Source organism: Orbicella faveolata, unplaced genomic scaffold, assembly GCF_042242905.1.
Source record: "Orbicella faveolata isolate gen_17 unplaced genomic scaffold, um_ofav_v1 contig_35, whole genome shotgun sequence".
Taxonomy (NCBI): Eukaryota; Metazoa; Cnidaria; class Anthozoa; order Scleractinia; family Merulinidae; genus Orbicella; species Orbicella faveolata.
The window spans coordinates 1,714,579-1,742,528 of record NW_028301564.1 but is presented as its reverse complement, the minus strand read 5'-3'; the positions used below and the strand labels follow the sequence as shown (position 1 = coordinate 1,742,528).

Here is a 27,950-nt window from a genome sequence, read left to right as displayed (position 1 = left end):
ACGCCCCCCCGTCCCGTCCCGAGGAATAGCCTATTGAGGCTTAGTTGCCCAGCCTTCGCCACATTGCAGTCAGTCCCATTCAATGGTGTTGGAAAATTTGCAACTTGTACCTCGTTTAAATTTGTTGTGTAAATTTTGAGGACTACACCACCTGTGTAAGGCAAACAAACATTTCCATCGCGACTGTGGAATTTATGCAAATATCCCTATTCCAATTGAAGGATTTTTTTGGCGTTTTAGCCAAGGTGACCCGGAGTTTTGTAAAAGTTCTCTACATCGAAGGTGGTCTTGAGAGAAAAGCTGATCATTTCGGCTAGCACTATTACACATTAACTCACAGTGGGCCAGGATTATTCAATCGAGTCGCCAGCACAACGCCAGCACGAAGCTGTAATTGTTCCCCTTAGTGTTGTAATGAAACCGTTACAGTTATATTTGATTTTGGCTGTTGGCTTTGTCTTCTCTTCCAAAGGTAAGATTTTGAAAAAAACAAATTTTTCCAATTATAGTCGTATAAATGTACTGAGGAAAAGTAAAGCGACAAATTGGAGCTTGGGTATCGCTCAGAACAATCGCGAATATTATTATATTTCGTCCTTGCGTTTATCTTTTCAATAATGACTAAGCCTTGATATAATAGTTTAAAGCATCTCCTTTATCACATCATTCTTTTACATTTTTCTCGGTAAATAAATCGTTTCGACACAGCAGTTGCATCACGTGTTGTCTCGAGTGTCTGTGCGGTTGTTCGCTTTTATCTCAACTGGTAACGCGTGATACCGTGAAACCATGTGAAGTAAAAATGTAAACATTCAGCACCAAAAGTCAACGGAAATATATACTCAGTGCTATCAATTTGATACAGTAAAATTTGATCGTGAATGGAGCAGACTGGGCGCTTTTTTCCTCGTAAAAACTAGTAGGTGAGCCCCAAACTTAGACTGGGAGTTGAATTCATCTTCTCTAACGTCCTTGATTGTGATTTGTCATATGATACAGAAAGAACACCGACTATTATTATAGGCCTCTCATTATGAGTTAATTAAGCAAGTGTGAAATTTTGATCTTTATTTGAAAAAGGCGGGCAAACTTGTGTCTTGGAAAACTCATTAAAAACTAAATAACAAATTACATTTTAACAATTCACTTTATCTTTGTATCTTCATCTTATTTCCAGAGCATTTTATGCATGTAAGAACGAGGTTACCAAGTCATAGTTATACATAAGAACGAAGTATTTCCTTTGGTGCTAACTTCGATCCCAGGATCTCTCTCTCCTTTGTCCCCTTGTCGTTGGACAAGGGAGGCAAGGGAGAGAGAGAGACTAAAATCGAAGTTGCTTTAGTTCTTCTTGAACCCAGGTTAAACGTCGAACTTCACATGAGACGAACTAAGCTGAGCGAATTAAGCTCATGGTAAGTTCGACGTTTGATTCAACCGAGTTCGTCCGACTGAATTTAGATCGACCAACATGTTCTATTCGTCTGTTACACACGAATAGAACATGTTGGTCGATCTAAATTCGAGTTAAGTTCGACGTTTAACCCACCGGTCGAGCTGTGCCCGTTTGGATCCACTCCCCATATGAAGTTCGACGTGACGCGTAATGAGCCCGGATCAGCGACTATGCGTGTCAGTATGAAGTCTGGCAGAAGATGGAGAATTCTTCGGCACAAATTAGGGACTACGACAGTCTCTTGGTCAGCAAGAACTATCTGCTATTGAACATCTTCAAACACGAACTGAGAGTTTAGTGCGTCTGATAGCTCGTCCCACTTTTGCACTTGACGCATAAAACAGCTGACGCAACATTACAGTCTGGAAGGATTATATGTGTTTCTAATTTAGAAACCGCCAGTGACAACTAACATGGCAATTTTTTTTAGGCGGCGGACGGGGGGAGCGGCGGGGGGGGGGGGGTTGAAGGGGAATCCGAGTATCCCACATCCCGTTAATGTTTTGGCCTAGATATCCAGTATCCCGCGACTGATTTTCCTACTTAATCTTTCCCCCAAATGTCCTTTATGCCGTTTATAAAATATCCCGTTTTCCTAAACACCTAATAGATAGAGCCTCAATAGCGAACTCTGAAGCCCTCAGTTAAAAGACGCTACAGTGATAAAACTGTTTTCTCTTAAAATTTTTTTCCGATTCTAGGAGATGCCATTAAATGCAACTATTGCCAAAGCAGAGTCTCATATGAAGACTGTGACAAGAATATCAAATACGTTGAGTGTGGAGAAGAGTTTGGCCTCGACAGATGCGCCAAGACTCATATCAAACCCTCCAGTAAAAGGGAAGCAAGATACGAGAGAGGATGCCAGACTGCAGCTAGATGCAAGCAGCCAGCCTGCAAAGTGTATGGTTACGACGTGTGTGAAGTATATTGTTGTACGAAGGATTACTGTAACAAATCTTCGTTGCCAATTGTCAGCGTTACTTTGTTATTCACGAGCTCCGTGTTAGCTTTCTTCACGAAGCTAGTGGGTTAAAGGAAAAACAAAGCATCCCTTTGTTGCTAACTTTGCTTCTTGTATACGGATAAGGTTTTTTTTTTTCTTTCACCTAGTTTTTTTTTATTTGTCTTTTACAGCGAAACAATCAATTTCCAGCTTAAAAAAAGACATAATTCCCGGTATAATAAATATGTGATTAGCGTGCAAACCTAGATATCTTATGCAGCTCTTCAACAAAAGAGTGAGTTAGTGTATGCAGATAGTGGCTCGAGAGTGTTCGTGAAACTTTTTTTGTCTAGGGGAAGGGTCTTGGGGGCTGGGGACTAGGGCGGGGTAGGGGGGGGGGAGCAGAGCACAATATACACATATCAGAGAAGCCACTTCTCGCTGCAAACTGTCAACGTAAAGTGCAATCAACAGCACAGTATAAAGTTCCATCGCGCACTTTCAAAATAACTTCTTTCTTAATTTAGTTTCATACATTCACTGTCGCCTTCTTCCGGCCTTTCAAATGGAGTGTCATATCAATCCTTCGACTCATTAACAGTCCTGACATGGCCAAGTGAAGATGAGTTAATAATCTTTTCTGTCTCGTCTTTTTACCGTATCTTGTCCTTCTTTTGTTAAATGTCAACTTAATTGTTCCCCGTCATTGCACAGAGTAGTTTCCTCGGTGATGGAGGACTCGAATGGATTCAACTCGATCTGTGAAGTCGCACGCTCTAAACCTGCAAAGCGATGATTGCTGGCAATCTTAAGAAAACAGCCCACTAAAACTACGAAAAGAAAGAAACTTGTACAGGCGATTCCAACAGCCATGCTTCTCCAGTGTTCTGCAAAGCAAATGATAATTATTCATTAACATTTTCATCTTTTCTGTGAGCTAGTTTTGTTAGAGAAAAAGAAAGAATTTACCATACTTTTCAATGGTAAAATAGTGTTCATATTTAAACACATGTGATTTTATTGTAAGTTATTTTCCATCAACACACAAAAATCTTCTTAACAAAATTCAGCCTTGGGTATGTTGTAAACATGCTTTTAAAATATGGCTAATTTCGGACTCGATATTCTTATAAAAATATTCTTATAAAACCAAGAGCGTAGAAAACAACATAACGCCTGCCATAGTCTACCTCATTTTTCACCCCTAATGATCATACTTTAGGAAGGAAATTAACCTTTTAGTTTAAAAACGATATGTGTTTGCTAAAACTTACTTTTAAAGAATTTATCAAGTTTAAACAAAAGAAACAGTGTAGGGTATTAATCACAAGCATTTCAACCATATTACAGTTTCTTACCAGAGTTCACTGGCTCAGTAAATATTAGGTTCTTTTGTGCTTGCTTAGTGCACTGGACCTCTCTGTACAACAGCTCAAAACGGTTCATTTGTAAGTCTCTTGTGGAGTTGTATTTAAATGTTATGTATAAACTGTTTCCTAAAGAACAGAGATCAGGTGGAGGCCTCTCATCACCACAGAACGTTCCAATGAGTTGGCTTGAACATCTAGGGCCGTCCCTGATTTCTATGTACGATCCAAAACACGACGGAAATTCAAATAATCCCAGTGCGAGCTGCACATTGTACCCTTCATGTGCGAAAATTACCCAGGTGCACTGTCTGCCGGAGCCACAAACGGCTGGGTTATTGGAACTTTTGATGAATCCAGACGTATCATTGGCGTGAAGAAAGATTGGCTCTTCTGTAGAAAAGAAGACAAAAGAGGCCGAGCTTGGGTAATAATGTGCCAATAACAGCAACAATAATAACAACAACAAAACATCTCGTTGTCACCTGGTCCTGCGTTTTTCTATTACGATCGAGCTGGTTCTTGCTACGACCACAGAAAAACACAAGATTTAAAGCCTCCCTTAACCCTTGGACATACACTTTTTCTCCAAATTCAGATCCCCGCCGAGGAACGAGGGAGTGGGGTGGTTATTAAAATTTTAATGCTCCAACATCGATCCCAGGCTCTGTCTCCCTTGCCTCCCTGGTCGCATTCTCGTCCTGATTGTCCTTTCCGCTTCCCTTAGCCAGTGGGGCCATGGTACGAGAAACAAGGAGCCCTTCGTTTCTCTGCCAAGGCCCCGCCGGCTATGAGAAGCAAAAAGGGCTATTGGAACGCGAATGTCCTAATCGGGAGAAGGGGGACAAAGGAGAGAGACCTTGGGATCGAGGTTGAGCTTCCTCTACAAAATGTGTACTGATGGCGTCAAATGACATCACAAAATCCGCCATCTTAAAATTCAGTCCTTTCTCCAAAGTTAGAAAGTGTGACGAACATTGACGAAAAATTCTTAAGTGATAATTGAATGTAGAGAAAGTGCTAATTCTATGGTTCTGCTCAACAAAACTGGAAAACAATAAAAGGAAAAAATAATAGGGATGTTGCAGCTCATAGCCCTTACTGTTTCTGTATTATGGGAGATTCCGCCATCAAACTGCTAAGGGCAACCCTGCGATGGACTAGCATCCCATCCAGGGGGGAGTAGTAATACTCCTAGTCGCGTCATGCTACAGAAACCGGGATAAGCACCGGCCTGAGGGAATACTTAGCTCGTATACAGACTTAAGCGTACCTTACCGCCATCAAACGATATTCAGTAGCCTTTTGCTGACACGTTTTCCTTGACATCCCAGAACCATAAAAAAGATTCACATGGACTTACTCTTTCGTAATTTTATCCTCGAGAAGCTTGCGGAGAATCCCTTTCGCTGGTACGCCATGTCTGATCTAAATTTCACCCACAACTGTCTTCCCTCGGAATAAACAGTTGTCCTCTTTTGATTGCAAAACCTGCCAATAAGCTGACCATCGGCGCTTGCTCCTTCTCTCACCTCCACATAATCACAATGGCACAGAACGCAGTATTCTAAGTCTATTGCTTTTATCAGAAGCCTCACGTATTCGCCTCGTGGAGCTGTTATGACCCAAACACAAACTGTGCTCTTTGGGTAAGCCTTTGGGTAGCCCGGACTCTGCAAGGTTCCTCGTGAATCTGTGATGTTACCTTCACCTGGACAGATAGCTAAATAAAAAGAGAAAAACTTCGTTCACTGGAATCCACTTGGGAAGTGCCTGGCGTAGATGAACCTTATCAGTTAGATCCCTCCAGGGTCTAGATGAAGAATGATGAAATCTAAGTTATCAGTAAAATTGCCGGAGTTTCCATCCATTTCTCAGCTACATCACAGTACAGGGGCTATCAGGAAATTTTGTACATCTCAGATCTCACCTAAGCATCAGTGAAAAATGCGTCAATTCCCTCCGGTTGACAGTTCCAAATTGAATTGAGCAAATCTCATAAATCGGTTACGCCTTATCATAGCCTGTTCCAGGCTCTCGGTCAGTAGGAACGACCAAAAAGAGCGGGCCGAGGACGAGCGGGGTCTGGAAAAAAAGAGAGCTTTTTTCCCTTAGATCCCGCTCGTCGCCCGTCCGCTTTTTCGATTGTCTCCACCGACCGAAAGCCTGGAACAGGCTACATTATTATGACCCTGTTAATTGGCAGAAGATTACGCTAATAAAAGAATTCACTCACCAGTTCTACTTGTGTCTATTGCTATGGTTGTCATCAAACCTGCGTGCACACGCATACATTAGAGAATTCCTGCGATATATACTCTTTAAAATATCTTCTAAAATCTTAATGTTATCTTACTGTTTAATTCGATTACTTTCAAAGCGATCAGTAATGTGTAAAATGCTTTAGATTTTAGACATCTAGGCAGGGTGGGACGAGAAATGAAAACGTACTGAAAGCCAAAGAGAATATCAGTCCATGAAGAAGAGTGCAAACTCGAGAACCAGCTAAAAAGCAGCGAAATGGGATTTTTTTTCTGGTGTGAAAGTTTATATTATTGGTTATGTGTTCGCGGATATAGTTTGGCCCCTTACCTATATTAGGAAAGAGACACTTAGCTATTAACTAGAGCAAAGCTACAGAAACCGCTGTTTTGGGATTTACTAGTAGGTCTAGACAAGAGATTATGATTCAGATCATATACAGTTGGTCTAGATTAAGCGTGTGGAAGTTAAACGCTCGAGAGAAAGTGGAATTTTGATGGTTATTGTCTGTTTCTTCGCAATTAATATTTTCGGTAAAACTTGTCTTTCCAAGTAAAAGGAAGAGCTGTTTTGTATTCATGCAATATAGTAATCGAATCATAAAGCGATGGTGCGTTTCTTGACGCCAGGGCACTTGACGACGCAAATTCCCTAAAACCGTGCCTTCCTTACTTGTACGGTAATTTTAACGTTATTTAGACATATCCACGTACGAATATTGCGGAAAGTTAGTTCTGAAGGCGGTATGAGGCAGTCCTTCTTTGACTAGAGGTACGTTCAATTGTCTCGAGAAAGGCAGAAAGAAAGACGATCGTGGAAAATGGCACGCAGCAAAGTTTATTTTGGGCTTGCATGAGCAATTTGTCAATGATCGTTTTCTACTTTGACAACATCAGCGCCCTCTACCAATATAGGAGCCTTAATGGCGTGGGTGCCATACGGACAGAAACTAATTTAACAGCAGTTAAATCTATAGCGAGAGAAGAACCTGTAGAAAAACAGCTTTCAGTTGCTAAATTAAGGGGAATCCCGACCTCAGCACAGGTAAAACTGTGATTTACAATATAAACGTTTGTCCTAACTTTTCAGCCACGGCAATGAAAAATAATCTAATGAACACATTTTAAATAAAGCTTCAAAAGACTAAACTGCAACAACTTTACGTGCCTTTCACCTTAAGCCTGTCAGACACATCACAGTGCAGGTTAGATGTTGCTTTTAGTTTTTACAAACTTACCGAACCAAACCAGCAGGGAATTTGTAGATCCAAAACGGCTTGGCATTTTATATCGCTAAGGCAGGCGCTCTTTAGAGGAGAGAAATGACAGTTTTGTGCCTTAGATTGAAAGGAGTACCTAAACCTTCAAGTAGACACGTATACGAAATGTCTCTTTTTCTCATCGCCGCTACACCACTATCACGTCGGCGAATTAGTATTTCAACCAATAATTTGATAAGTATTTCCGATTTTCGATGGCCTTCGATAGCCTTCATCGGCTGATGACTAAGCAATTCCAAAAACAACAGAGCAGAAATTCATTGCACCTTGTCTAATCGGTTTAATTTTTTTTTTTTTTTAACGCGCAGGTTGTTTTTATGTGCAGAAATGATTTTAATTACCGAATATTATATTGTTTTCTCTTGCTCTATGCTAAAACCGCCTCGCGCAATATCCTGGCGCTATTTTTGACTAACGACGTTATTGTTTTCTGCACTATAAATAATTAATTTTAAATAAATAATTTTGCACAAGCCCGCTTTGGTCATGAAACGATAAAATTTAACTGCGTTTTTGCACCAGTGGTCATAGCAAGTCCTAATGAATTCATTTCTGAAACAAATATAATTTTAATATAATTGTGTTTCAATTATTTGATTAAAAATTTGCGGCATAATAGTGGACCTCGCCTCACGTCAAGCTTTTAGGACCGCTTTTTTTCTGCAGCCGAATATCAATGTCACAAGCTAGACCAAGTTTATTAATACTATTTACTAAATGAATTCACTTGAGATGGTAGGGATGGGGACCGCGGTGCTTGGGTGTTACTTACCAGTACATAATGCAGATCTACAGTTAAAGTTGTAATTTTAAAATTCTCCGCCATCAGTAAACGCTATCTGGACTTTTGATAGTCTCGATTGGCTGGTGGTCCGAAGATGTTGTTCCAACGAGATATAAATTTCCCTGATAGTTGTAGCTTTTATCTAAAATTTCTTTGCACACACTATATATAGCCTGAAGTGCAAGTGTATAAAGATATCAAGGGTTCCTTTCATTGAACACTGCTGCGAGCAATTCATTGTATCTGAAACGAGCGAAAGAGAACAACGCTTGGTTTGAGTAAAAAGATTAGGCGAGGGCTGTCTTCTTCCTCGCGCGCGTTCCGAACTGTGTGGCTCAGTGAAGCAAAACGTAAATGGTCTGCTACCCAAAGGAATTCAAGAGTTTTGCACATTATTCTCAAATTTTCACTATTATGTTAATGCTCGATGCTCAAAACGTCTCGCTGTTATGCTCAAAAGGCGTCACTACGATGCTCTATTATGCTCACAATAGGACAGATACTGTTGCATGAAACTTGAGTGACGAATCATTGTAATTCTCCATTGCTTTGGCTTGACTGTTACGAACTGAGTTTTCAAGTAGACAAAAAAAATCGCTCAGTTGAAACAGAAGAGGGTTAGATTGGCAAAACCCTCTTACATGCGGAAACCCAATTTGACAGCTCTCTTTTATGTTTAGACCACCAGGTAGTAACAGATTGCTCTTGACCTGCCCAAGTCCCGGAATCAGCCAGCTTTTGTGACTATTATTCCGGCATTCTTTTGCCTTACTATTATCCTCAAAATAATGCCGGCATAATGTGCTTAACCTTAAGGACTTTAGGAATAGCTTGACGTGGCGTGATGTTGCGACACGAATTACTTGCGCAGTAAGGATGCGCAGTAACAATGGGCACGACGGTCCTTAAAGGAGCTCAGCCACGGTATTTTGGCCTTGCACAAAATTACCTTTACATGGAAAAAAACCCCCTGAAAAATAATAGTTTAGTAAAATAGAAAAACACTTAAGAGGTAATATGTAATAAACAATCAAGGAGCATTAGGATGGTCAAGGATGGAGAAGATTAACATGGATTATAAACAACGAACTCGAAAAATTCAGGCTAAATGTTTCAAGATGAGCAAACCGTGACGTAGCTCTGTTTAATCGGACGTGTTTTCATCGCAAAGGTCCATCACAGTGCTATAAAACACAACATTTACATTGTTCCAATATCCTGAGAAGGCCAGTATTGAGTATATTGGTTCGGGTATTGTTACCTAACTCCTTGAGCCAGATTGAAGAGAATTTAACCATGGACATTGTCTCAGTCATAACTTTTTTCTGGCTACAGCCCTGAGATACCATCAAACAGTTCACAAAAAATCGATCGAGACAAGCAATCAGAAAAAAAGCTGCAGAAGTCAAATAATAAAAAAAAAATAAAAAAAATAATGAAAAACATGTTTCCGGCCGGGCTCGAACCGGCGACCTTCCGCGTGTGAGGCGGATGTGATAACCACTACACTACGGAAACGACCATTCTTCACTTAGTCAATCAGGTACAATATAACTCTTGAAACCTTTCAGTCGACTCTTGCGTAGACCTTTAAAGTAAATCCATCGGATAACACAACCAAAACAAACATCCCAGTGGTAAAACATGTGATGCTTCGTTGAGCAACTTTCAAAAGTAATAAAAAATTAATAAGTGCAACATTTGTAAGGCACCGATGGAATTTGAACCCATGACCTCCTGTTTACAAGACAGGCGCTCTAACCAACTGAGCTACGGCGCCCTACATTATGTATCATCGTGTTTTATTGTTTATTTATTTATTTTTTAAAAAAAAGAACCAAAAAAAAAAATAGTTAAAAAAAAACACAAAAAAACAAAACATGTCAAATAGTACTAAGTTGGTCACATGTCCACTTTCACGCTTGGTAATCAGTTCCAGCAGTACTAAGATAGCTCAAAATGGTATAGTTATTAGTTTAGAGTTGATTTTCTTTTTTACCTTCAAGTAACCGGAATTATTTTTGATCGAACTATTGTAAGACCATTCCATTAGAGTACCTCATGAAAGATGCTTAACATTCTTCTTTAATCAGAGATACTTCATGGATTTGAGAAAGAAATATCTGGTAGCCAGGAAATAGAATTTTTGTGTTCGCTACATAATTGCCTTACTGTTAAACTAAAGAAGCACGTGTTTTTTTTAGTATAGGGGGAATGGTTGTTGTTTCTTTGTCTGTTTTTCTGTTTGGCTATTTTTGGGTTCTGATCAGAGGAGAGAGAACGTTGTTTTCATTTTTCACAGACATGTGACCTAGCAATTGTAACTTTTCCTGTTTTACGTTGATGAAAAAATCTTGATTAAGCAATTCTCTTGTTGATATTCATGATCATGTGACGCCTGTCAATTAAGACGTGCATGATGTTTTTCTTTAATCTTGTACCTTGTACCGCGAAAGCAACATATTTATTTGCGTTCTTGGAATAAATAATCTCTCACGATTGAGGGACGAATTAGTCAGAAACTATTATTATGACGGCAGGATAGAGAACTCGAGGGGTGTCATGGGACGCTGAAAGACTATTTAATCTTTTGGCGGGAAATTTAGGTCATTCTAAGTCGGTCAGTCTTTGTGATCATCCACTTTTTTATTAAGCTTCTGTTTTAACAGATTGTATGAATAATTGTAAAATGTTCTACCTTGTTGAGTTTGTACTCTTTCCTCAAGATCCCGTGATGCTGTTTTAGATGGGGAATACCGGCTTCCACATTTTTTGACCACCAATAGTTGTAATCAGCAAGGATTAACATGACGCGGAAAACTCCGTTAATCTGTTCAGTTGGACTGGTAACTACAAGACAACACAGAACAGGTGTTATAACACCAGCTGAATCAAGAGAGTAGCAAATTAGAACGCTTGTCTAAACAAATAATTATTCATCTGGCCTGTTGGTCTAGTGGCATGATTCTCGCTTTGGGTGCGAGAGGTCCCGGGTTCGACTCCCGGACAGGCCCAGGTTGTATTTTTTTTTTATGTAATAATTAAAACAATCATGATAATATTTTTTTTAGCAGGAAACGTAGTTCATCGAATGGGCCCTTCATTGGGGTCCTGTAACTGTATCTCATGGTGCAACAACGTTTACATGAATACTAACTTGGAAAAACATAATATTTTCCAACTTGTAGATATGCCAGGCGATGGGACATTCACTCGATCTTTCCCTCGCTCCTTAGCTTCCTGTTAGACTTTTCGTGAATCCGCTGAAAATGTAAATTCCATGAGGATCTGGAGGTAGCCAGTCTTTTAAGCGAATTTTAGTCGCAGCCCAAGAGCATCCCAAGCGGCTTCAATACGTGCATTTTCATCCTCCAAGAAAACATCAACGCAACGCGCGTGGTAACATTATCCGCAGGAGAACTGGATACTATATCTAAAAATAGTTTGAGAGGAATTACCTTGAGACATAAGGGAGTTTAACTATCTCACTCTTCATGCTCTCCTGATACCGGAGAAATGTTTAAGCAACCTGCCAAAATACTCTACACCCTCAAAGATGTTCACATCATGCTTTACAATAATAGGGGTTAAGGTTATGGATTGTTTGGAACGGAATGGGTCGATGTCATCATCTTTCTTTTGTTGCCAAATCTTATCAGCAAAACGTATAAAAGAAATTAATTGATTAGTAATTATTCCATTTAAAATACCCTGGAACAAAACAACTGAACAGAAAAGTTTAAAACGATGGTTTTTGTCGTTGGGTTAATTGAAAACTGACATTTAACACAAAAATTGCATTCAACCGTCAAGTTATAGGGAAGAAACTTTTGGTTTCTCCGTCTGAAACTTGTAAATTTCTGGCTACCAATCCACTAACAATCAGTAACATAAGCTTTGTTAAGATCATAGCTCGATAGCGTTATTTAAGGTATCGATCCTTACATGAAGTTATTGGAGGATAAAAGATTAAAGCAGCTCGGTTATACAGCGTTTTTTGTTTTCGCTCCTGGCATGGCTCAAAATTTTCAAAGAGTTGGCTAGAGTTGGGTAACAAGTTAGTCTCATAGAAACGACTTGTAGGAAAATATTAAACTAAAGTAATTTTGATCGAGTCCTTGTTTTGAACCAATCAGGGGGAATAAACTAATGAAAAAAGGAAAAGAGAAATCAGAGTACAGTCAGTTAGAAATCTTAAAATAGCATTTTCCAGCTGGTTTACTTAAAAGGAAAAGTTGGTCCGTGTGAGGGTCGTTGGCGTTATCAGCACCACGCTCTACCGACTGAGCTAAAGGATCAGACTCATTAACTTCGGTGCCGTTTTTCATAACTATCACTGCTTTTGGAAAAAAACGTTTTCAAAAGTTTGACCTAATGAGGAAGAGCACCCGCTTATTGGCTTTGTCCAAACTGATTTGGTTTTATTCTTTAAGATGTATGTATATATTGTTAACGTGCTTTCTCAAATGATGAGGACGTTTTTGTTGAAATATAGTTATCCCGAAATTATTTATTAGCAGTCGTTGCCCATTTATTTTCTAATCATGTCTCTTCAAGTCAGCTTATGTTCTAAATAACAAGGAACTAGTATGAAAAGCAACATATTTCTTAAATGATCTGTTTTTCTAAAATGAAATTCTAAGTACATTGTTTAGAAAAAAAGCTTAAAACTAATTACCAGGTCATGCCTCAAACACTGGTTTTTCAATAGTTATAGTAACTTGTATCACGAGCCATAATCGGGGATTATGGCTCCTGCTTGTATATGCTTTGAATATGCTTTGAGTTTGAAATGTTCCATCCATCAACAGGAGACTTGTAACATCGGCAGCCGATAGATTTGCCAATAGATAATTCTGAGCAGTTTGAAGCGACTGGGTTCTCTTGATTATTAACAAGACTGAAATATTTCCAGCGATTCTAACTCCGATAACGGATTATTCAAATATGGGCAAACTTGCACCCTCTTATGAAAAATTGCAGCCAAATTTGCTTCAACCGTCAAAAAACCAATAATGATAACGATCAAGATCATGATAATAACGGTTTATTCGCATCATATCCGCGCAGTGGCTGTTTGTTTGAGAAGACCTACTTACATGCAATACAACTAAAAATTACGACAACAGGATGGGCTCTTGACGCTGACTTTATAGAAAATAATTATCAAAACAGAAAGAACCGTCCCCGGGTGGGCTTGAACCACCAACCTTTCGGTTAACAGCCGAACGCGCTAACCGATTGCGCCACGGAGACTTCCTTTCAGAAAGTTTGTACAATTTTGATCAAAATTCAGATTGTGTACATGTGGATGAAATTTTAACTTTTGTAAAGTCCCTGCCACACTATTGTACCTTGCTCCAAAGATATGAAAAGCGAAAAACCGGGGGAGTTAGCTAGTAACTGTCTTAGCCAATGAGACAATACATAATTGGTGTGATAGTGCCAGTTCAACAGAGAGAGGTAGATTAAGACCTTTATCAACTGTTTGGCCTGTTGGTCTAGTGGCATGATTCTCGCTTAGGGTGCGAGAGATCCCGGGTTCGACTCCCGGACAGGCCCCTTTAAATTGTCTTTTGTCAATGAAGACAGCATCACAACGAAACAGACAATCCCACGATGGTTTTTGGGACGTCACAACGGCCATTTGAAACAGTGGAATACCTTCCTCCTTTAACAAAAATTACTTTCATGTTCGTGTAAACAATTCTAACTGACCACTATGAAACCCTCTGGATGAAAAATAACCTTTAACCAAACGTTTCTGTTGGCATCCATCTTTTTTTTTCAAACCAGTCGGAGAAGGCAGAGCGGTTACAACGCCGGAATTCGCGGAGGTCGCGGGTTCAAGTCCCGCTCTTCATTTCACTCCTTAGTTGGAGTTGCTTCTTGGTAGGCCCTAGTTCAACTTCTTGGTCATGCTTGTGAATAGCCAACTGGTCTGCCACCAGTTGGGATTTTTTAGCCTATTATATTTAGTTGATACATTTGTTTCTTTCAGTTTAAGTGGCATACCTTTGAACTAGCTTGGTGTAGCCAAGCGCATTGACCGCTATAGACAACAACATTTGGACATGTTTTGAAGGTCTAGGAAAATAATAGACCATGGCAAATTTGATCTAGTCGTTTTGTTTTGTACCGAACCGCAGGAAAAAATAATTTAAAAATTCATTATTCTTGAAAGCAGAGAGCAAGGAAATCAGTGACAAATCTTAAGATAGTGTGTTCCAATTAAAAAAAAAAAATGTTGGTCCGTGTGAGGGTCGAACTCACGACCTTGGCGTTATCAGCACCACGCTCTGCCGACTGAGCTAACGGACCAGACACATTAACCTCGCTGCGGTCTTTTATTAATTATAACTGCCTTCGTACATTTTTTTAAATTAACTATATCTACGTTATTTTTACAATACTTACATATAATACTTACAATATAATGAAGTTAAAAATAAAGCCCTCGTACATGTAAGTTACAATACATGTAAGTTACCATAAGTTGGGTCTGGTGAACTACAACACCCGCCTAGTGGTGTCAGTCACTGTTCTGTTCAAACTGAGTGATATTATTTTTTAAGAAGTATGTACATGCTTTTAACGTGGTTTCTCAAGGATGAGAAAAGTTTTGTTAAAATAATTATCTGGCAATTAGAAGTTGTTTCCCGTTTAGTTATTTTCTAATCATGTCTCGTCAATATCAGTACTGCTATATGTTCTAAATAACAAGGAACTACAATGAAAAGCAATATGTTTTCTTTAATTATATTTGTTTTTCAAAAATGAAGTTCTAAGTACATTCGTCAAAGAAATGCTTAAAACTAATTACCAGGTCATGCCTCTAACATTGATTTTTCACTAAGTTAGTGACTTGTTTATTGAATCAACTGAGTACTCTTTGGGGAATTAGCTCAAATGGTAGAGCGCCCGCTTTGCATGCGGAAGGTACCGGGATCGATGCCCGGATTCTCCAATTGTTTTTTATTTATTTGTCACAATTTTAATACTTGTAGATATTATTTTATCCGCACTGATTAATAGTAAAAATTAGTCAGATTTTTCTTCCCTGTTACCAAGATTAAATTTTAACAAAAGCCCTTTTGTGAGTGGAAAAAAAAAAAAAAAAAAAAAAAAAAAAAAAAAACTGGCAAGGGAGTGCTGAAGTTTGAGGGGTTACAATAAAGTAGTCAGTTTATATTTAAAATCTAGAACAATAATATAAATACTTTTTTTTATTGTCCAAATTTCATACTTTGAATGATTGATTAAAAGGAATCCTCCAAAAATTGATTTCTAAAGTAACTCAACATCCATTAAGTGCAATTGGTCCGTTAGCTCGGTCGGCATAGCGTGGTGCTGATAACGCCAAGGTCGTGAGTTCGACCCTCACACGGACCATCCTTTTTTGCGTCCGATAATAACTTAACGTAATCTCAGCTAGTAACAGTGTATTATTTTCGAAACAAAATACGCAGTTTGGCTTTTTATCAAGTAAATAACAGATTGAAAAGGCGTAGTTTTTTGTCGCCAGCTCGCTGCATTTCGGTGAACGATATATATAAAATTGTCTGCTTTTGGAGTCTAAACTTCAACGTTCTTCATTTAATATCAATAGGCCAATTTTGATGCGATTAATTCACTTTATTTTATTTCTGCAAGGCCCGGAGCCAAGTTAGAATCCAATATCGACATGGACCAGTATTGGAGCAGAAATAATGACAGGTAACGTGCCGTTTTCTGACCGCGTCTAAATGACGTCATAACTTACAGGTCGCTTGCACGTAGTTTCTGATTGGGTAATAGACTTGAGAGTTTACATGGCCGCCGTTCTTCCGAACACCAAAATCAAAATAGAACTAAAAAACATACGCGAAATAACTAAGAGCACCTTGAGCCAGTTGTAATCATAACACATGTGTGATTATAACACATAAAATAATAATTTGGAGAACCCGGGTATCGATCCCGGTACCTTCCGCATGCGAAGCGGGCGCTCTACCATTTGAGCTAATTCCCCACCTGAACAGAGAAGAGTTTGAAATGTTCACATTAAAGCACTGATTGTAAAAACATAAACACAACTTTCATTTCAGCTAAGAACGGAGAGATAGCATTAGGGAATAACCAAATATTTGGCCTTTTAGAAATCCAAGTTCTCTCTTTTTCAAGAGACAGGAGGATGGGAAAAAAAGCGAGAAAACTTTTCCAGCAAGTAAGCCAGATGATTGGATAACCCGACACAAATGCAAGAGGTCAATTAGGTATAAATTACTTAATGAGCGAAAATGAGTGAGAATGAGCGACAATGAGCGAGACTTACCTACCCTTTCTTTTCTTAAAAGCATAGCATGTAAACATTTCCAAATCAGACTCGATTTCTTGATTTGCCTCAAAACCTAGTGTATACCCTGGATTTCGTTGCCACTCTAGACAATTTAAAAAAGAGGGTTGTCGAATTAAAGTAGCAAAATCTAACAATTAACAAGAGTAAATGTCCCTTAAGAATCATCTGAGCTATTTTTCTGAAGCTCGAGATGCATTGACCTCTTGTGGAGGGATAGAATTAAGGTGCACTTAAAAATGGTGTAGAACGTTACCACCAAATTTCCACGCAGTGATCGTTGTCAACCAGCACGTCAATCAAAACTGACCTCGTTAAGAATGCCTTAATACAATAGTCGGGGAAATCATAGTCCTTGGATTAAATCATTTACCAAGGGAAATTTCAGATATTGAGTTCCTCACCACAAGATGGTTTTACAGGCTATATTTATCATTAAGTGACAAAAGCTGGTATCCTAAGCGTCGGCCTGTTGGTCTAGTGGTATGATTCCCTTTGATTTGTTTACCATATACAAAGCCTTCTTTGAACATGTTTTAATAAATATCTGCTGCCCTGGAAATGTCTTTTTCAAATGAGCAACGAAACATTTCCCGCGCAAAGAAAGCAAAAAGGGAAACACAAATTCGGCTTCCTATTGTTTGCGTGCAGTCCTGATCAAAACAGAAAACGGAGTTTTTAAACTGGTTTTTAAAAAAAAGTAGTATAAACATGCTGATAGAGTTGTACTTGGTTGTCCTATTGGTGAAGCAAAAAGCTGCGCATGATAACAGCATCGATCCCGGTACTTCCCGCATGCGAAGCGGGCGCTCTACCATTTGAGCTAATCCCCCATTGTACGGATGCCTTAGCTACTGCGAGGCTATTTTGAAAAACAGGTTACCAGTTTTCGTCAAGTATTTGTAAAATTTTGAAGAAAATAACTTGCCAAATAATATGAAAAATCACTGTTGATCTGAAGAGTAAAATAACATTCTTTGGAGAATCCGGGTATCGATCCCGGTTCCTCCCGTATGCAAAGCGGGCGCTCTACCATTTGAGCTAATCCCCCGATTGTTACATGAAAAACAGATTAAATTAACAAATTACTAGTTTCGGAAGAATTTTTGTCATAATATTACTATTGTCATGAGATTACAAAAGAAAAATAACTTCTAAATAGTTGAAATGGCGCAGCGAAATCTTCTATTTTATTTTGACATCCCTCAATTGTGGTTAATTTACTTGACAAGATTACTATTACTTGAGTATATTTTCATTGCCATAAAACAGTCCATAAAGAAATCGAGACTTTAAATCATAAAGAAAACTGCAGAAGTCAAATAAAGAATGGAAAGAAATGTTTCCGGCCGGGCTCGAAGCAGCGACCTTCCGCGTGTGAGGTGGACGTGATACCCACTACACTACGGAAACGACGATGAACCTATTATTAACAAACAAAGAAGCCAAAGCTGTGTATTACACCGCGATAAAACACGATGGGCTCTTGAGAACACGAGGGAAATGTAGAAATGTACATTTCTCGAGTGGTCTCAAATGTCCAGAGTGTTTTATCACAGTGTAATACACGGCTTAGGTTTTCTCATTTGCTTTATGATATAAATTTTACAGGCATGCTTTTTCTATGCTTTATACCCTGATAAAACACGGGTTTTTGACCAATCAGAGCGTGCGCAGGGTCCTATCTATATTATAATGGTCATTAATTGGCAAACTACGTTCCATACAATTCTTGAAATTTTTCAGTCGACTCTTGCGTAGATCTTAAAAGTAAATCCATAGGATAACACAACCAAAAAAATCCCAGTGGTACAACATGTGAAGCAATCTTCAAAAATAGTATCAAGTGCGACATTTGTGAGGCACCGATGGGATTTGAACCCATGACCTCCTGTTTACAAGACAGGCGCTCTAACCAACTAAGCTACGGCGCCCTACATGTCAAGTAGTACTAAGTTGGTCACATGTCCACTTTCACGCTTGGTAATTTCCAGCAGTACTAAAATAGCACAATACCTTTTAGGGTGTTCAGCCTCAAAAGGTCCACATTTACAGCGGGAGCTTTTTTGTACCTTTTAGGGCACTGAGCCGAAAAAAATATCACAGGAGATAATGTGTTGTTTTAGATTTGGTACCTCTTAAGGGTCCCTCGGAGACCACCTGGGCTTTGATTGGGCGTTTGAAAGGCGGGGTGCGAAAACTTCCGGGGGTCAAATTCTAAAAATAAAAAGATACGAAAAAGGGTTGAGTCCTAGGGTTGGTGTGGGAGATGGACGCTCCGGGTCATGGGCTCCTGATCTTGCTTTATTGACGAGACGCGGAAAATTAATCAGCGGAGTTGGACTGGTAACTACAAGACTACACAGAACAGGTATTAGAACACGAGCTGAGTCAAGGGAGTAGCAGATTAAAAAAGTTGTCTAAACAGTTTATCATGTCTGGCCTGTTGGTCTAGTGGCATGATTCTCGCTTTGGGTGCGAGAGGCCCGAATTGTTTTTCCTTTTAAGTAATTTTTAAAAATATCATAATGATATTTTTTAGCAGTTAGCATACTTCATCAAAGGTGTTCTTTATTGGGGCCCTGCAACTATTCTCAGATGAGTTTACACATTGTGCAACAACATTTACACAAATCTCAACATGGAAAAACACAGTGTTAATTCCAGTTGTAGGCAAAGATGGGACCTTCACTCGATCTTTCCCTCGCTCCTTAGCTTCCTGTTACACTTTTCGTGAATCCACTGACCAATTCAAATTGCCAAAATACTCTTCACCCTCAAAGATATTCCCATCACGCTTTACAATAATAAGGGTCAAGGTTATGGATTGTTTGGAATGGAATGGTCGATGACATCATCTTTATTTTTCACCAAATCTTATCAGCAAACGTATAAAAGAAATTGATTAATTACTCCATTTAAAATACCTTGGAACACAACAAAAGAATAGAAAAGTTTAAAACGACGGTTTTGTAGTTGGAGAATATGAAAGTTGTAATTGACATTTAACACAAAAATTGTAGTCAACCGTCAACTAATTGCGAATAGATTTTTGGTTTCTCCGACTAAAACTCGTACATTTCTGGCTACCAACCCACTAACAATCAGTAACATAAGCTTTGTTAAGATCATAGCTCGATACCGTTATTTAAGGTATCGATCCTAATATGAAGTTGCTAAAGGATAAAAGATTAATAGAGTTCAGTTACGTCAACACCTTTCGTTTTTTCCTTTTGTTTTGTATTCGCTGACTCAAAATTTTGTAAGAGCTGGCTAGAGTTGGGTAGCAAGACATAGTCTCATCGGAAAAAAGAGAAAAATGTGTTTTCGGCCGGGCTCGAACGGGCGACCTTCCGCGTGTTAAACGGACGTGATAACCACTGCAGTACGGAAACCGGTTACGAATGAGAGCTGCCATACTCAGTGGTGTGCTAATCAGGAACTGGCAGTTTCTAGTTTTTTGATCAGGAAGACAGAAAAAATAAGTCTACGAAGTACAGCAAACAGGTGAACATTTGCCTACTTCTCACGATGCTCAAAATTAAAGTTTTTCAAAAACAACGCTATCCTTGTTTTAGCGTTAGGCAGAGGATCTCAGTGGGGTTAACCATCAAATGGCTAAAACACTAACCGTCAACCGTCAAAACCGCAATATTTTTACCGTCAACCGTCAAATGAGCGAGCCAATATTAGCCGTCAAATGTCTCAGATATCCTTAATTAAGAACTAAACGATTGACTAGGGGCAAGGTATGCTGTTTATAAAGGAACGTTTTAATACATCGCAAAAAGTATGCTTATGATCAAGTCTTTCAATTTCTAGTCACGGGAGCAGGCGATTAATGCGCGCGGCGGTAACAAGGTGAGGTAATTATGTTAATGAGACAAACATTTGAAGAGTAAAGACGTAATATTGAATGCACAAATTCTAGTACTAATTGGATTATTCAAATATGGGCAAATTTGTACCCTTTTATGAAAAATTACAGCCAAATTTGCTTCAATCGTCAAAACACCGATAATGATAACGATCACCATCACGATAACGGTTTATTCACATCACATCCGCGCCGTGGCTGTTTGTTTGAGAGAACCTACTAACATGCAATACAACTAAAAATTACGCTAACAGGATGGACATCTTAACGCTAACTATATAGAAAACAATTATCAAAACAGAAAAAATCGTTCCCGGATGGGCTTGAACCACCAACCTTTCGGTTAGCAGCCGAAAGCGCTAACCGATTGCGCCACGGAGACTTCCATGAAGGGATTTTGAAAAATTTTCATCAAATTTATTTTTGTGGATGAAATTTTAACTTGCGTAAGGTTTCTGCTATCTTATTGTATCTTGCTTGAAAGACATGAAAAGCGGAATATCAGGGAAGTTGGATAGTAGCTGTCTTAGCCAATAAGCCAACAAATAACTGGTGTTATATAGTACCAGTTCAAAAGAGAGAAGTAGGTTGAGACCTTTATTAAATCAATATTCAACCACGTTTGGCCTGTTGGTATAGTGGCAAGATTCTCGCTTCCCAGGTTCAACTCCCGGACAGGCTCCATATTAACTATTTTGTCAAAATACTTTACGAGTCGTAACAGTATCAATTTTTGAGGATATTTCATCACTGACTTATCGCATGTGAATAACTGATCTAAGCCAATGATATCACGTAAAATGGTCAAGAAAATTTTGTGAGGAAACTTTGAAAAAAGCTTTGTCGAATGAGAAAAAATAGCTTCAAGAAGGATCTTTCGGCACTTCCTCCACGCGAATTTTTTCATGTTTATATTATTAATGAGTAATCATACGTACGGTTTTTCTCGTTCAATTTGGAATAAATTTGCACTTTTGGAGTTTTTCAAAAAGCTGAAATTGCACGAGCCGAAGTGGCTCTCTACCACTTGAGCTAATTCCCCGAGTCTCAAGCTAGTCATAAGCATTTTAGATAAAACAAATTATAGGGTTTAAAAAAAAGCAATTGAATATTTGTGATAATATATGACGCAAGCCAAGCAAGAGACGATAACCATGGCAAGAGACGACAACCAAAAATTATCCCAGTTGTACAACATGTGAAGCTTCGATGAGCAATTTTCCAAAGTAATGAGAATCAAAAAGTGCGGCATCTGCAAGGCACCGATGGGATTTGAACCCACGACCTCCTGTTTACTAGACAGGCGCTCTAACCAACTGAGCTACGGCGCCCTACATTAGGTAACAACGTGTTTTATTGTTTATTTATTTATTTTTTTAAAAAGAAAAAAGAAAAAAAAGTTTAAAAAAACATTGTTAATAAATATAGTACTAAGTTGGTCACATGTCCACTTTCACCCTTGGTAATTTCCAGCAGTACTAAGATAGCTCAAAATAACAGTTATTTACGGGTTGATTTTCTTTTTTACCTGCAAGTACCCAGAATATTTTCGATCGAACTGTAAGACAGTTCCGTTGGAGCACCTCATGAAAGATGTTTAACATTCTCCTTTAATCAGAGGATGCTTATCAAAAGTTGATAATAGAAAAATTATCACCGTGCCGTTTTTGAATTGTAAGCCCCAAAAGCTGCAATTAAGAGTGTTTTTAGCAGGTCATACTGTTGCTGTGGCAACCTATTATGTGACGAAAATGACAACAACGTGCTCACCAATGATTTGGCAGTTTTTTGATACCATGATTGTAGCATGAAGTAATTAAGAGTGGTTTCAACGACCCATCAAATCTAAGTATTGGAAACTGTTTTGACCCACTTTAAGCCATCGTTTTCTCGCCTCACACGCCCGTAGGGCGTGTGAGGCGAGAAGCGCTCCACACGCGAAAAGTCGCGCTTATGGGGCTTCGCGCCTTCCGAAAACGTCCGAAAATGACAGTTTTGCAGTCTAAATATGAAGTTGCTCAACGATAAAAAATTAAGGGAGCTCAGTTACGTCAATGCCTTTCGTTTTATTTTTGTTTGTTTTGTTAATTTTCGCTCGATCCTGACATGGCTCAAAATTTTCAAAGAGCTGGCTACGGTTGGGTAGCAAGAAATAGTCTCATCCAAAAAAGATCAATTGTTTCCGACCGGGCTCGAACCGGCGACCTTCCGCGTGTAAAGCGGACGTGATAACCACTACACTACGGAAACCGTTTGCGAAAGTCATGTGTGTGTGTGGAATAAGAGAGGTTTTAACTGCCTTGTTATTTTTCGTCACCTTCTTATGTCCTGAGTGGATAATGAAGTTTCAATTTTCAGACGCCCATCTATTAATGTGAGTAATATGCATTTCCACTGCAGCTATTGTTCGCAATCTGATTCGCAGTGAACATCGTTAGATTTCTCTCCTCTTCATGAGATTTGCACGTAGCAATTCAATGCTGTCATTTTTTATTGCGCTGACCGATAATGATAACGATAGCAATAACGATTATGATAACGATAATAACAGTTTGTTCAATTCATATCCAGGCAGTGGCTGTTTGTTTGAGAAGACCTACTTACATGCATTACAACTAAAAGTTACGCTAACCATAATTGCAGAAATTTGTCGTCTCTTTCGCCTTGATCACCAGTATTCTGAACAAAAGTTATATTGTAATAACAACTAACATCTGATATAGGAAATAATTATCTAAAAATATTTTTAATGATTATTTTTGCTGATCAATACAAAAAGAACCGTCCCCGGTGTGCTTGAACCACCAACCTTTCGGTTAACAGCCGAAAGGGCTAATCGATTGCGCCACGGAGACTTCCATGGAGGGAGTTTGTACGATTTTCATCGAATTGAATTGTGTGGATAAAATTTTAACTTGCGTAAGGTTTCTGCTACATTAGTGTATCTTGCTCGAAAGACATGAAAAGCGAAAAACCGGGGGTGTTGGATAGTAACTGTCTTGGCCAATGAGACAACACATAACAGGTGTTATAATAACAGTTGAACAGAGAGAGAAAGATTAACAGCTTTGTCAAAAGAAGTTCAACCACGTTTGGCCTGTTGGTCTAGTGGCATGATTCTCGCTTAGGGTGCGAGAGGTCCCCGGTTCGACTCCCGGAGAGGCCCACGAATCGTTTCCTTGGAATTAGAATGGTGGAACAATGAACAATCATGTTTCAAAAATGCAGAATGTCACATTTCTTAAGTGTCTCTGTATCGATTGTCTACGTAGTAATCAGCCGTGCTTCGTTGTTATACTCCTATCTTTGGCTCATCAGATCTTTTACAGATCCTACGTATAGCAGCAGCATTTCCGTTTGTGGTCCCTTGCACCATTTGTGTCAGTGTAAGACACCATTTTCGTATACTCGGCATTGGACTGGAACTAGCTTGCAATGGAGGCTCAGGCAAGCCATACATTAGCCTCAGTTGTACCAGACGTGAACATTGAGCGGGTGTGCTCAAACATTGGGGTTTGATCGTTGTCGCTTCACTAAGGAACTAACTTATGAAGTCGTGACGAAATCTATCACTGTCAGGAGTAAGTGGACACTGGCATCGGTATTCGAATCCATACAGTCCAAAGTTTATTTTTCCCTACTAGCTTTTCTATGACTCACTATGAGGTTCTTTCTCTTCTTAACTTTTAAAAACCTCCGTTCACGTGCACGTGATTCAGTTTGTATATGCATCACCCAAAAGAGTAGCTAACTGGGGGGGGGGGGGGGGGGGGAAATGGGTCCTGGGCTGCCCTTGATCCCTCCCCTTTTTAAAGCCTTTTCTTTCCTAAGTAAACAACCCACAACACGTGGCGAAAACGTCATGACGATATCCTGGCCAATGAAAGCCCACTTTGTAAAAATTTGTTTTGCATCAAAGGAGGTCGACATGACAATCTGGAGGGTACCCTCATTTTGACACAGTGACACTCGACACTTCTGAAACATCCTGGCTATGTCCCTGCATCCAACATCTTTACATGCAAAACAAAGCGTCGGAATTGTTCCCACAGTCAATACACCACTTTAAAATGTGAGTAGTCGTCTTTAAACTTTCGTTCGCTAGATTTTTAAAATTTCTTACAAAATCAAGCTTCAGGATTACAAGTCATAACGTCACATGGGTATAAGTTAGGTAGTATTAAGATCTCTCGGACATCAGTCAAGAAGAGATGGCGGCCACTCTTTATAGACGACTGCGAAATTAAGAAGAACGTAACATATCTGTAAGAATTTAACATCGAGGCTTAAATTTGCTAAATTGTAAGATTATTTAATTATAAGATTAAACCCGAGGCTGAGTATACTTTTGTGTGTAGAATATTTGTACAAACCATGCAATTATATGTATTTACATCTAATCCTTATAAAATTATTCCTGTCCCTAAACGGCAAAACGAGCAGAAAAAAAAACAACAACAACAAAAAGCACTTATGTTCGATGCTAATAACATTTCTTCAAGAAGTTATATGTTTCATCTCAGGCTTGCCTTCAGTCTGGTTCTAAAACGACTTCAACGCAATATGTAGCCAGATCAGACACCAAACATTTGTATTATTCCCCCAGTACATTCGAAAGAGGTAATGTAAACGCCATATAATCTAAGAATATTCATAAGAAAGGGTTCGGCTTCAAATCGGCCAAATAATAAGAATTTTTCGGCCTGGACCAGAAAAGCAATATTCTCATAAGGAAAACGCGTAGTCAAACTTGATCAGTTTATCTTGTGTCATCATGTTTCACCAGCATTGATAGTTGTTTGTTTGTTTGTTTGTTTGTTTTACTTTTCATACTCCTGGCATGGATTTGTTAAAGTCACCCTCAAGTCTTTCCTTTATCGCAAAATTAAACTGTTCCTCCATGCAATCTATGGAGGCTTCGTGGTAGGCGATAGTATTCGAGAAATATTTGCACGGTCCATAGTGCCAAGGACGAAATCCCTGATGGTGTCGCACATCTTTCACTCCCAGCCTTTCCACTAATGTACCTATGTACACGTCTTCAAGCTTCAAAGGTTTCTTGGCATCAAAAATCTGCACCATTTTCAGGACAAGGTCTGATGATAGCACGTAGCCCACGCCGCCACAAAAGTCAGGATATATGTTTTTATTGTACTCTTCCACGGACACTCCATTCCTTCCTTGCCGAAGAGGTACCACTTTTCGCCTCACGTATCCGAGAAACAGCTTAGTTTTGGGTGTGTCGGGGTTTCCTAGATAGTCCATCAGTCTGTAAGGATTGACAAAAACGTCGTCGTCCGTTTTCATTACAAACTGAAAGTCGCAATATTTTGCCGCCCATTCCAGACCCATTTGCGTCTTCAGTGTTAGATTTTGATAAGTGTCTCTCTGTGCTCCTCGTATTAAGTCATTGCACATTAGGTTCTCAGCTTTTAAATATTCCTCCTGTGTACTGTCTTTCGCTTGACCGATAAGAAACATTGTTTTCCATCTTATGTTCATTGATGGATCGCTTCCCCAAGTTTTCCGAATAACGTTCCTTCTACCAATATTGTCCGGAGCTGTAACCACCAAAATCAGAAGGAATAATTTTTGAGTGCATCGCATACGGGATGTTAAATGTGTTCGGTGTGGAAGGGTGCCTTCTGCAACTGTTGAGAATGGAACTTTTGGAGCAGGGCCAAGCGACTCTTGCGGTGTACCAGGTGAACTGGCGCAATTATACAAGTCGCTCTTTTGTAAAAAGGAAATGATGATTGCCACGGTGAAAATGACAGAAATCAGCAATGCAATGAAAAGCCTTGACGTTCGTGCATGCACCAGCAATAACATTCTGACTTGCTATAAGTAGACTGTAAGGTTATATCCCAGCTTCAAATTTAATTCCAGTGTTTTTAGGGTTGTTTTGTCGCGAGTGCCGGATTTCGAAGGTTAGCTCAGTGAAAATCCTCGATCTTAGTTGTGATTAATGACTGACTAAATGTGCCTTTTTGACAGGTGTTTTTACGAGTAATTATAGCGATTTTGAGCCAATCAGATTCTAGAAGAAATTTCATGTCAGACCAATCATTTTAGATTCTGCTCAAGCAAGACGGCAATCCTTCTTGAAAATGTCACAGGTTTTTTTCAAAGCGCGTGCATGCAAGCAATAATATAAGACACTAAAACATTCCGCGACTGTATGCCCAGAGAACATTAGTTCCTCTTGTTCAAGAAGTGCAGCGAAGCTCACAGTCTTTTTTTTTTTGGGGGGGGGGGGGGGGGTTCAATTTTTACTCTGTACATTACAGCTTAATTTTAATATTGTGGATGACGTTTTTGCCCTTTGTTTGCATGCAATGTTGGCTTTGTTTATTCTTTGTGAACCTTTTCAATATTCTTTGATGGATATTTTAGTCGCTGTTGTTTGAGCCGTTCTAAGCTTTCTTTATTTGACACAGCTACCATGCCCTGTAAAATTTATGGCTAAATATTCATTTCCCAGATGCAATTTATTGGCTATTTTGAAAGAGCATTTTAGACTTTTTGATACAGTATGTGTTAACACATAACCATTCGACGCTTTACAGCCAAAACCATTGTTACTGGCTATGTATATGAAACCAAGGTTACAAGCAACTTCATTTTACAGACAGATTACAGTTCAAGGACATCATTCCAAATTTCATTGACTCTTGATTATTCAATTTGGCGCAGTTTGCCAATTTTACAAATAGTTCCGAAAGAGGTTTCCGTTACTGGGCAACTTTAACGAAACTTGTCAATATATGATCTCAGTCGGTAAAGTAAAGAAAAAGAAAGAGCGACAATGAAACGAAATTTAAAACGAATAAGAAACCTGATGGCGAATGAATCACTGCGAAGCAGTAAACGAAACGCAAGGAGGTTTTCGGCAATAATATAGCAGCAAAGAAAGTCTCGCAACGCGAAGGGTTTCACAGTTCAGCTGTGGTGCAGAATTGGAGGCATACAAGTTTCACCTAATTCATACACAATACGAGAACAAGCGTAATTCATTACTGGGTGATGAAAAAGGCTAAATTTTAATTATGAAATCTGACAGTTGTTCAGTCGCAGCTGAGCAATAAGTTACTAGGGGTAAGAATTGTTTATATTCCGGCCTCCGTTGCTATACTAAACTTTTCGAGAAATTTCAATCCCATAGTTTAGAATCGTTGGCACCATGGCGCGACCCGCAGTATATATCATCAGATGCTTAAGGCACTTTGGGATTTTTGAGTACCCTGCGTGACAGAGTTTCCCTTTTTTGTTTGGTGAGAGACGAGAAGGAACGCAACTGTTCGCTTTCCTATCGTGCATGCGCATGCGCGAACTACGTCAGCATGTCGCATGTGTCGTACTTTGTTATGCAAAACGCTTGCACCCAATCAATTTTTTTTTGTATTTTTCGGCGAATTACTTCAATTGCGACCTTTTCTTCCGATTATTTGTTAGAGAAACTACAGAAATCTCGTGAAGTTCTACGATGAACTAATCCAAACTCATTGCAAGCCTCGCAAAGTCATTAGAATAATAAATGAAAACCTGCCTATATATCAACCCTCGCACCATGCTTATTTGAAAGGGAAAACAATGCTTACTTACAACACTAACTCTAGTTACATTATATTGCTCTAATTATTT

General features: G+C 39.1%; 3 protein-coding genes and 11 non-coding genes across 14 annotated transcripts; 3 read left to right on the top strand and 11 right to left on the bottom strand.

Annotated features, from left to right (window-relative positions):
• Positions 1-115: 115 nt before the first annotated feature.
• Positions 116-2,714, top strand: LOC110044164 (uncharacterized). Its single transcript, XM_020749687.2, has 2 exons — positions 116-472; positions 2,158-2,714. Exons 1-2 carry the CDS (start codon positions 415-417, stop codon positions 2,490-2,492), a joined length of 393 nt encoding a protein of 130 aa, XP_020605346.2. The 5' UTR covers positions 116-414; the 3' UTR covers positions 2,493-2,714.
• A 184-nt stretch (positions 2,715-2,898) lies between these two features.
• On the bottom strand, positions 2,899-7,974 carry LOC110044135 (dorsal-ventral patterning tolloid-like protein 1). Its single transcript, XM_020749655.2, has 5 exons — positions 7,269-7,974; positions 6,006-6,044; positions 5,133-5,492; positions 3,761-4,162; positions 2,899-3,289 (listed from the first exon to the last, which is right to left on the bottom strand). Exons 1-5 carry the CDS (start codon positions 7,312-7,314, stop codon positions 3,087-3,089), a joined length of 1,050 nt encoding a protein of 349 aa, XP_020605314.1. The 5' UTR covers positions 7,315-7,974; the 3' UTR covers positions 2,899-3,086.
• Positions 7,975-9,539: 1,565 nt separating this feature from the next.
• Positions 9,540-9,612, bottom strand: Trnav-cac (transfer RNA valine (anticodon CAC)). Its single transcript has one exon. It is a non-coding gene; the product is annotated as a tRNA-Val (tRNA).
• Positions 9,613-9,800: 188 nt separating this feature from the next.
• Trnat-ugu (transfer RNA threonine (anticodon UGU)) lies at positions 9,801-9,874 on the bottom strand. The gene has a single exon. It is a non-coding gene; the product is annotated as a tRNA-Thr (tRNA).
• A 1,162-nt stretch (positions 9,875-11,036) lies between these two features.
• Trnap-ugg (transfer RNA proline (anticodon UGG)) lies at positions 11,037-11,108 on the top strand. The gene has a single exon. It is a non-coding gene; the product is annotated as a tRNA-Pro (tRNA).
• A 2,168-nt stretch (positions 11,109-13,276) lies between these two features.
• Positions 13,277-13,350, bottom strand: Trnan-guu (transfer RNA asparagine (anticodon GUU)). Its single transcript has one exon. It is a non-coding gene; the product is annotated as a tRNA-Asn (tRNA).
• Positions 13,351-13,584: 234 nt separating this feature from the next.
• Trnap-agg (transfer RNA proline (anticodon AGG)) lies at positions 13,585-13,656 on the top strand. The gene has a single exon. It is a non-coding gene; the product is annotated as a tRNA-Pro (tRNA).
• A 686-nt stretch (positions 13,657-14,342) lies between these two features.
• Positions 14,343-14,415, bottom strand: Trnai-gau (transfer RNA isoleucine (anticodon GAU)). Its single transcript has one exon. It is a non-coding gene; the product is annotated as a tRNA-Ile (tRNA).
• A 3,354-nt stretch (positions 14,416-17,769) lies between these two features.
• On the bottom strand, positions 17,770-17,842 carry Trnav-cac (transfer RNA valine (anticodon CAC)). The gene has a single exon. It is a non-coding gene; the product is annotated as a tRNA-Val (tRNA).
• Positions 17,843-18,289: 447 nt separating this feature from the next.
• On the bottom strand, positions 18,290-18,363 carry Trnat-ugu (transfer RNA threonine (anticodon UGU)). Its single transcript has one exon. It is a non-coding gene; the product is annotated as a tRNA-Thr (tRNA).
• Positions 18,364-20,614: 2,251 nt separating this feature from the next.
• On the bottom strand, positions 20,615-20,688 carry Trnas-gcu (transfer RNA serine (anticodon GCU)). Its single transcript has one exon. It is a non-coding gene; the product is annotated as a tRNA-Ser (tRNA).
• Positions 20,689-21,563: 875 nt separating this feature from the next.
• Trnat-cgu (transfer RNA threonine (anticodon CGU)) lies at positions 21,564-21,637 on the bottom strand. Its single transcript has one exon. It is a non-coding gene; the product is annotated as a tRNA-Thr (tRNA).
• Positions 21,638-22,483: 846 nt separating this feature from the next.
• Positions 22,484-22,556, bottom strand: Trnav-uac (transfer RNA valine (anticodon UAC)). Its single transcript has one exon. It is a non-coding gene; the product is annotated as a tRNA-Val (tRNA).
• A 2,041-nt stretch (positions 22,557-24,597) lies between these two features.
• Positions 24,598-26,288, bottom strand: LOC110044124 (beta-1,3-galactosyltransferase 5-like). The gene has a single exon (XM_089274373.1). The coding sequence runs from the start codon at positions 26,136-26,138 to the stop codon at positions 25,134-25,136; it is 1,005 nt and encodes a 334-aa protein (XP_089130499.1). The 5' UTR covers positions 26,139-26,288; the 3' UTR covers positions 24,598-25,133.
• Between the last annotated feature and the right edge of the window lie 1,662 nt (positions 26,289-27,950).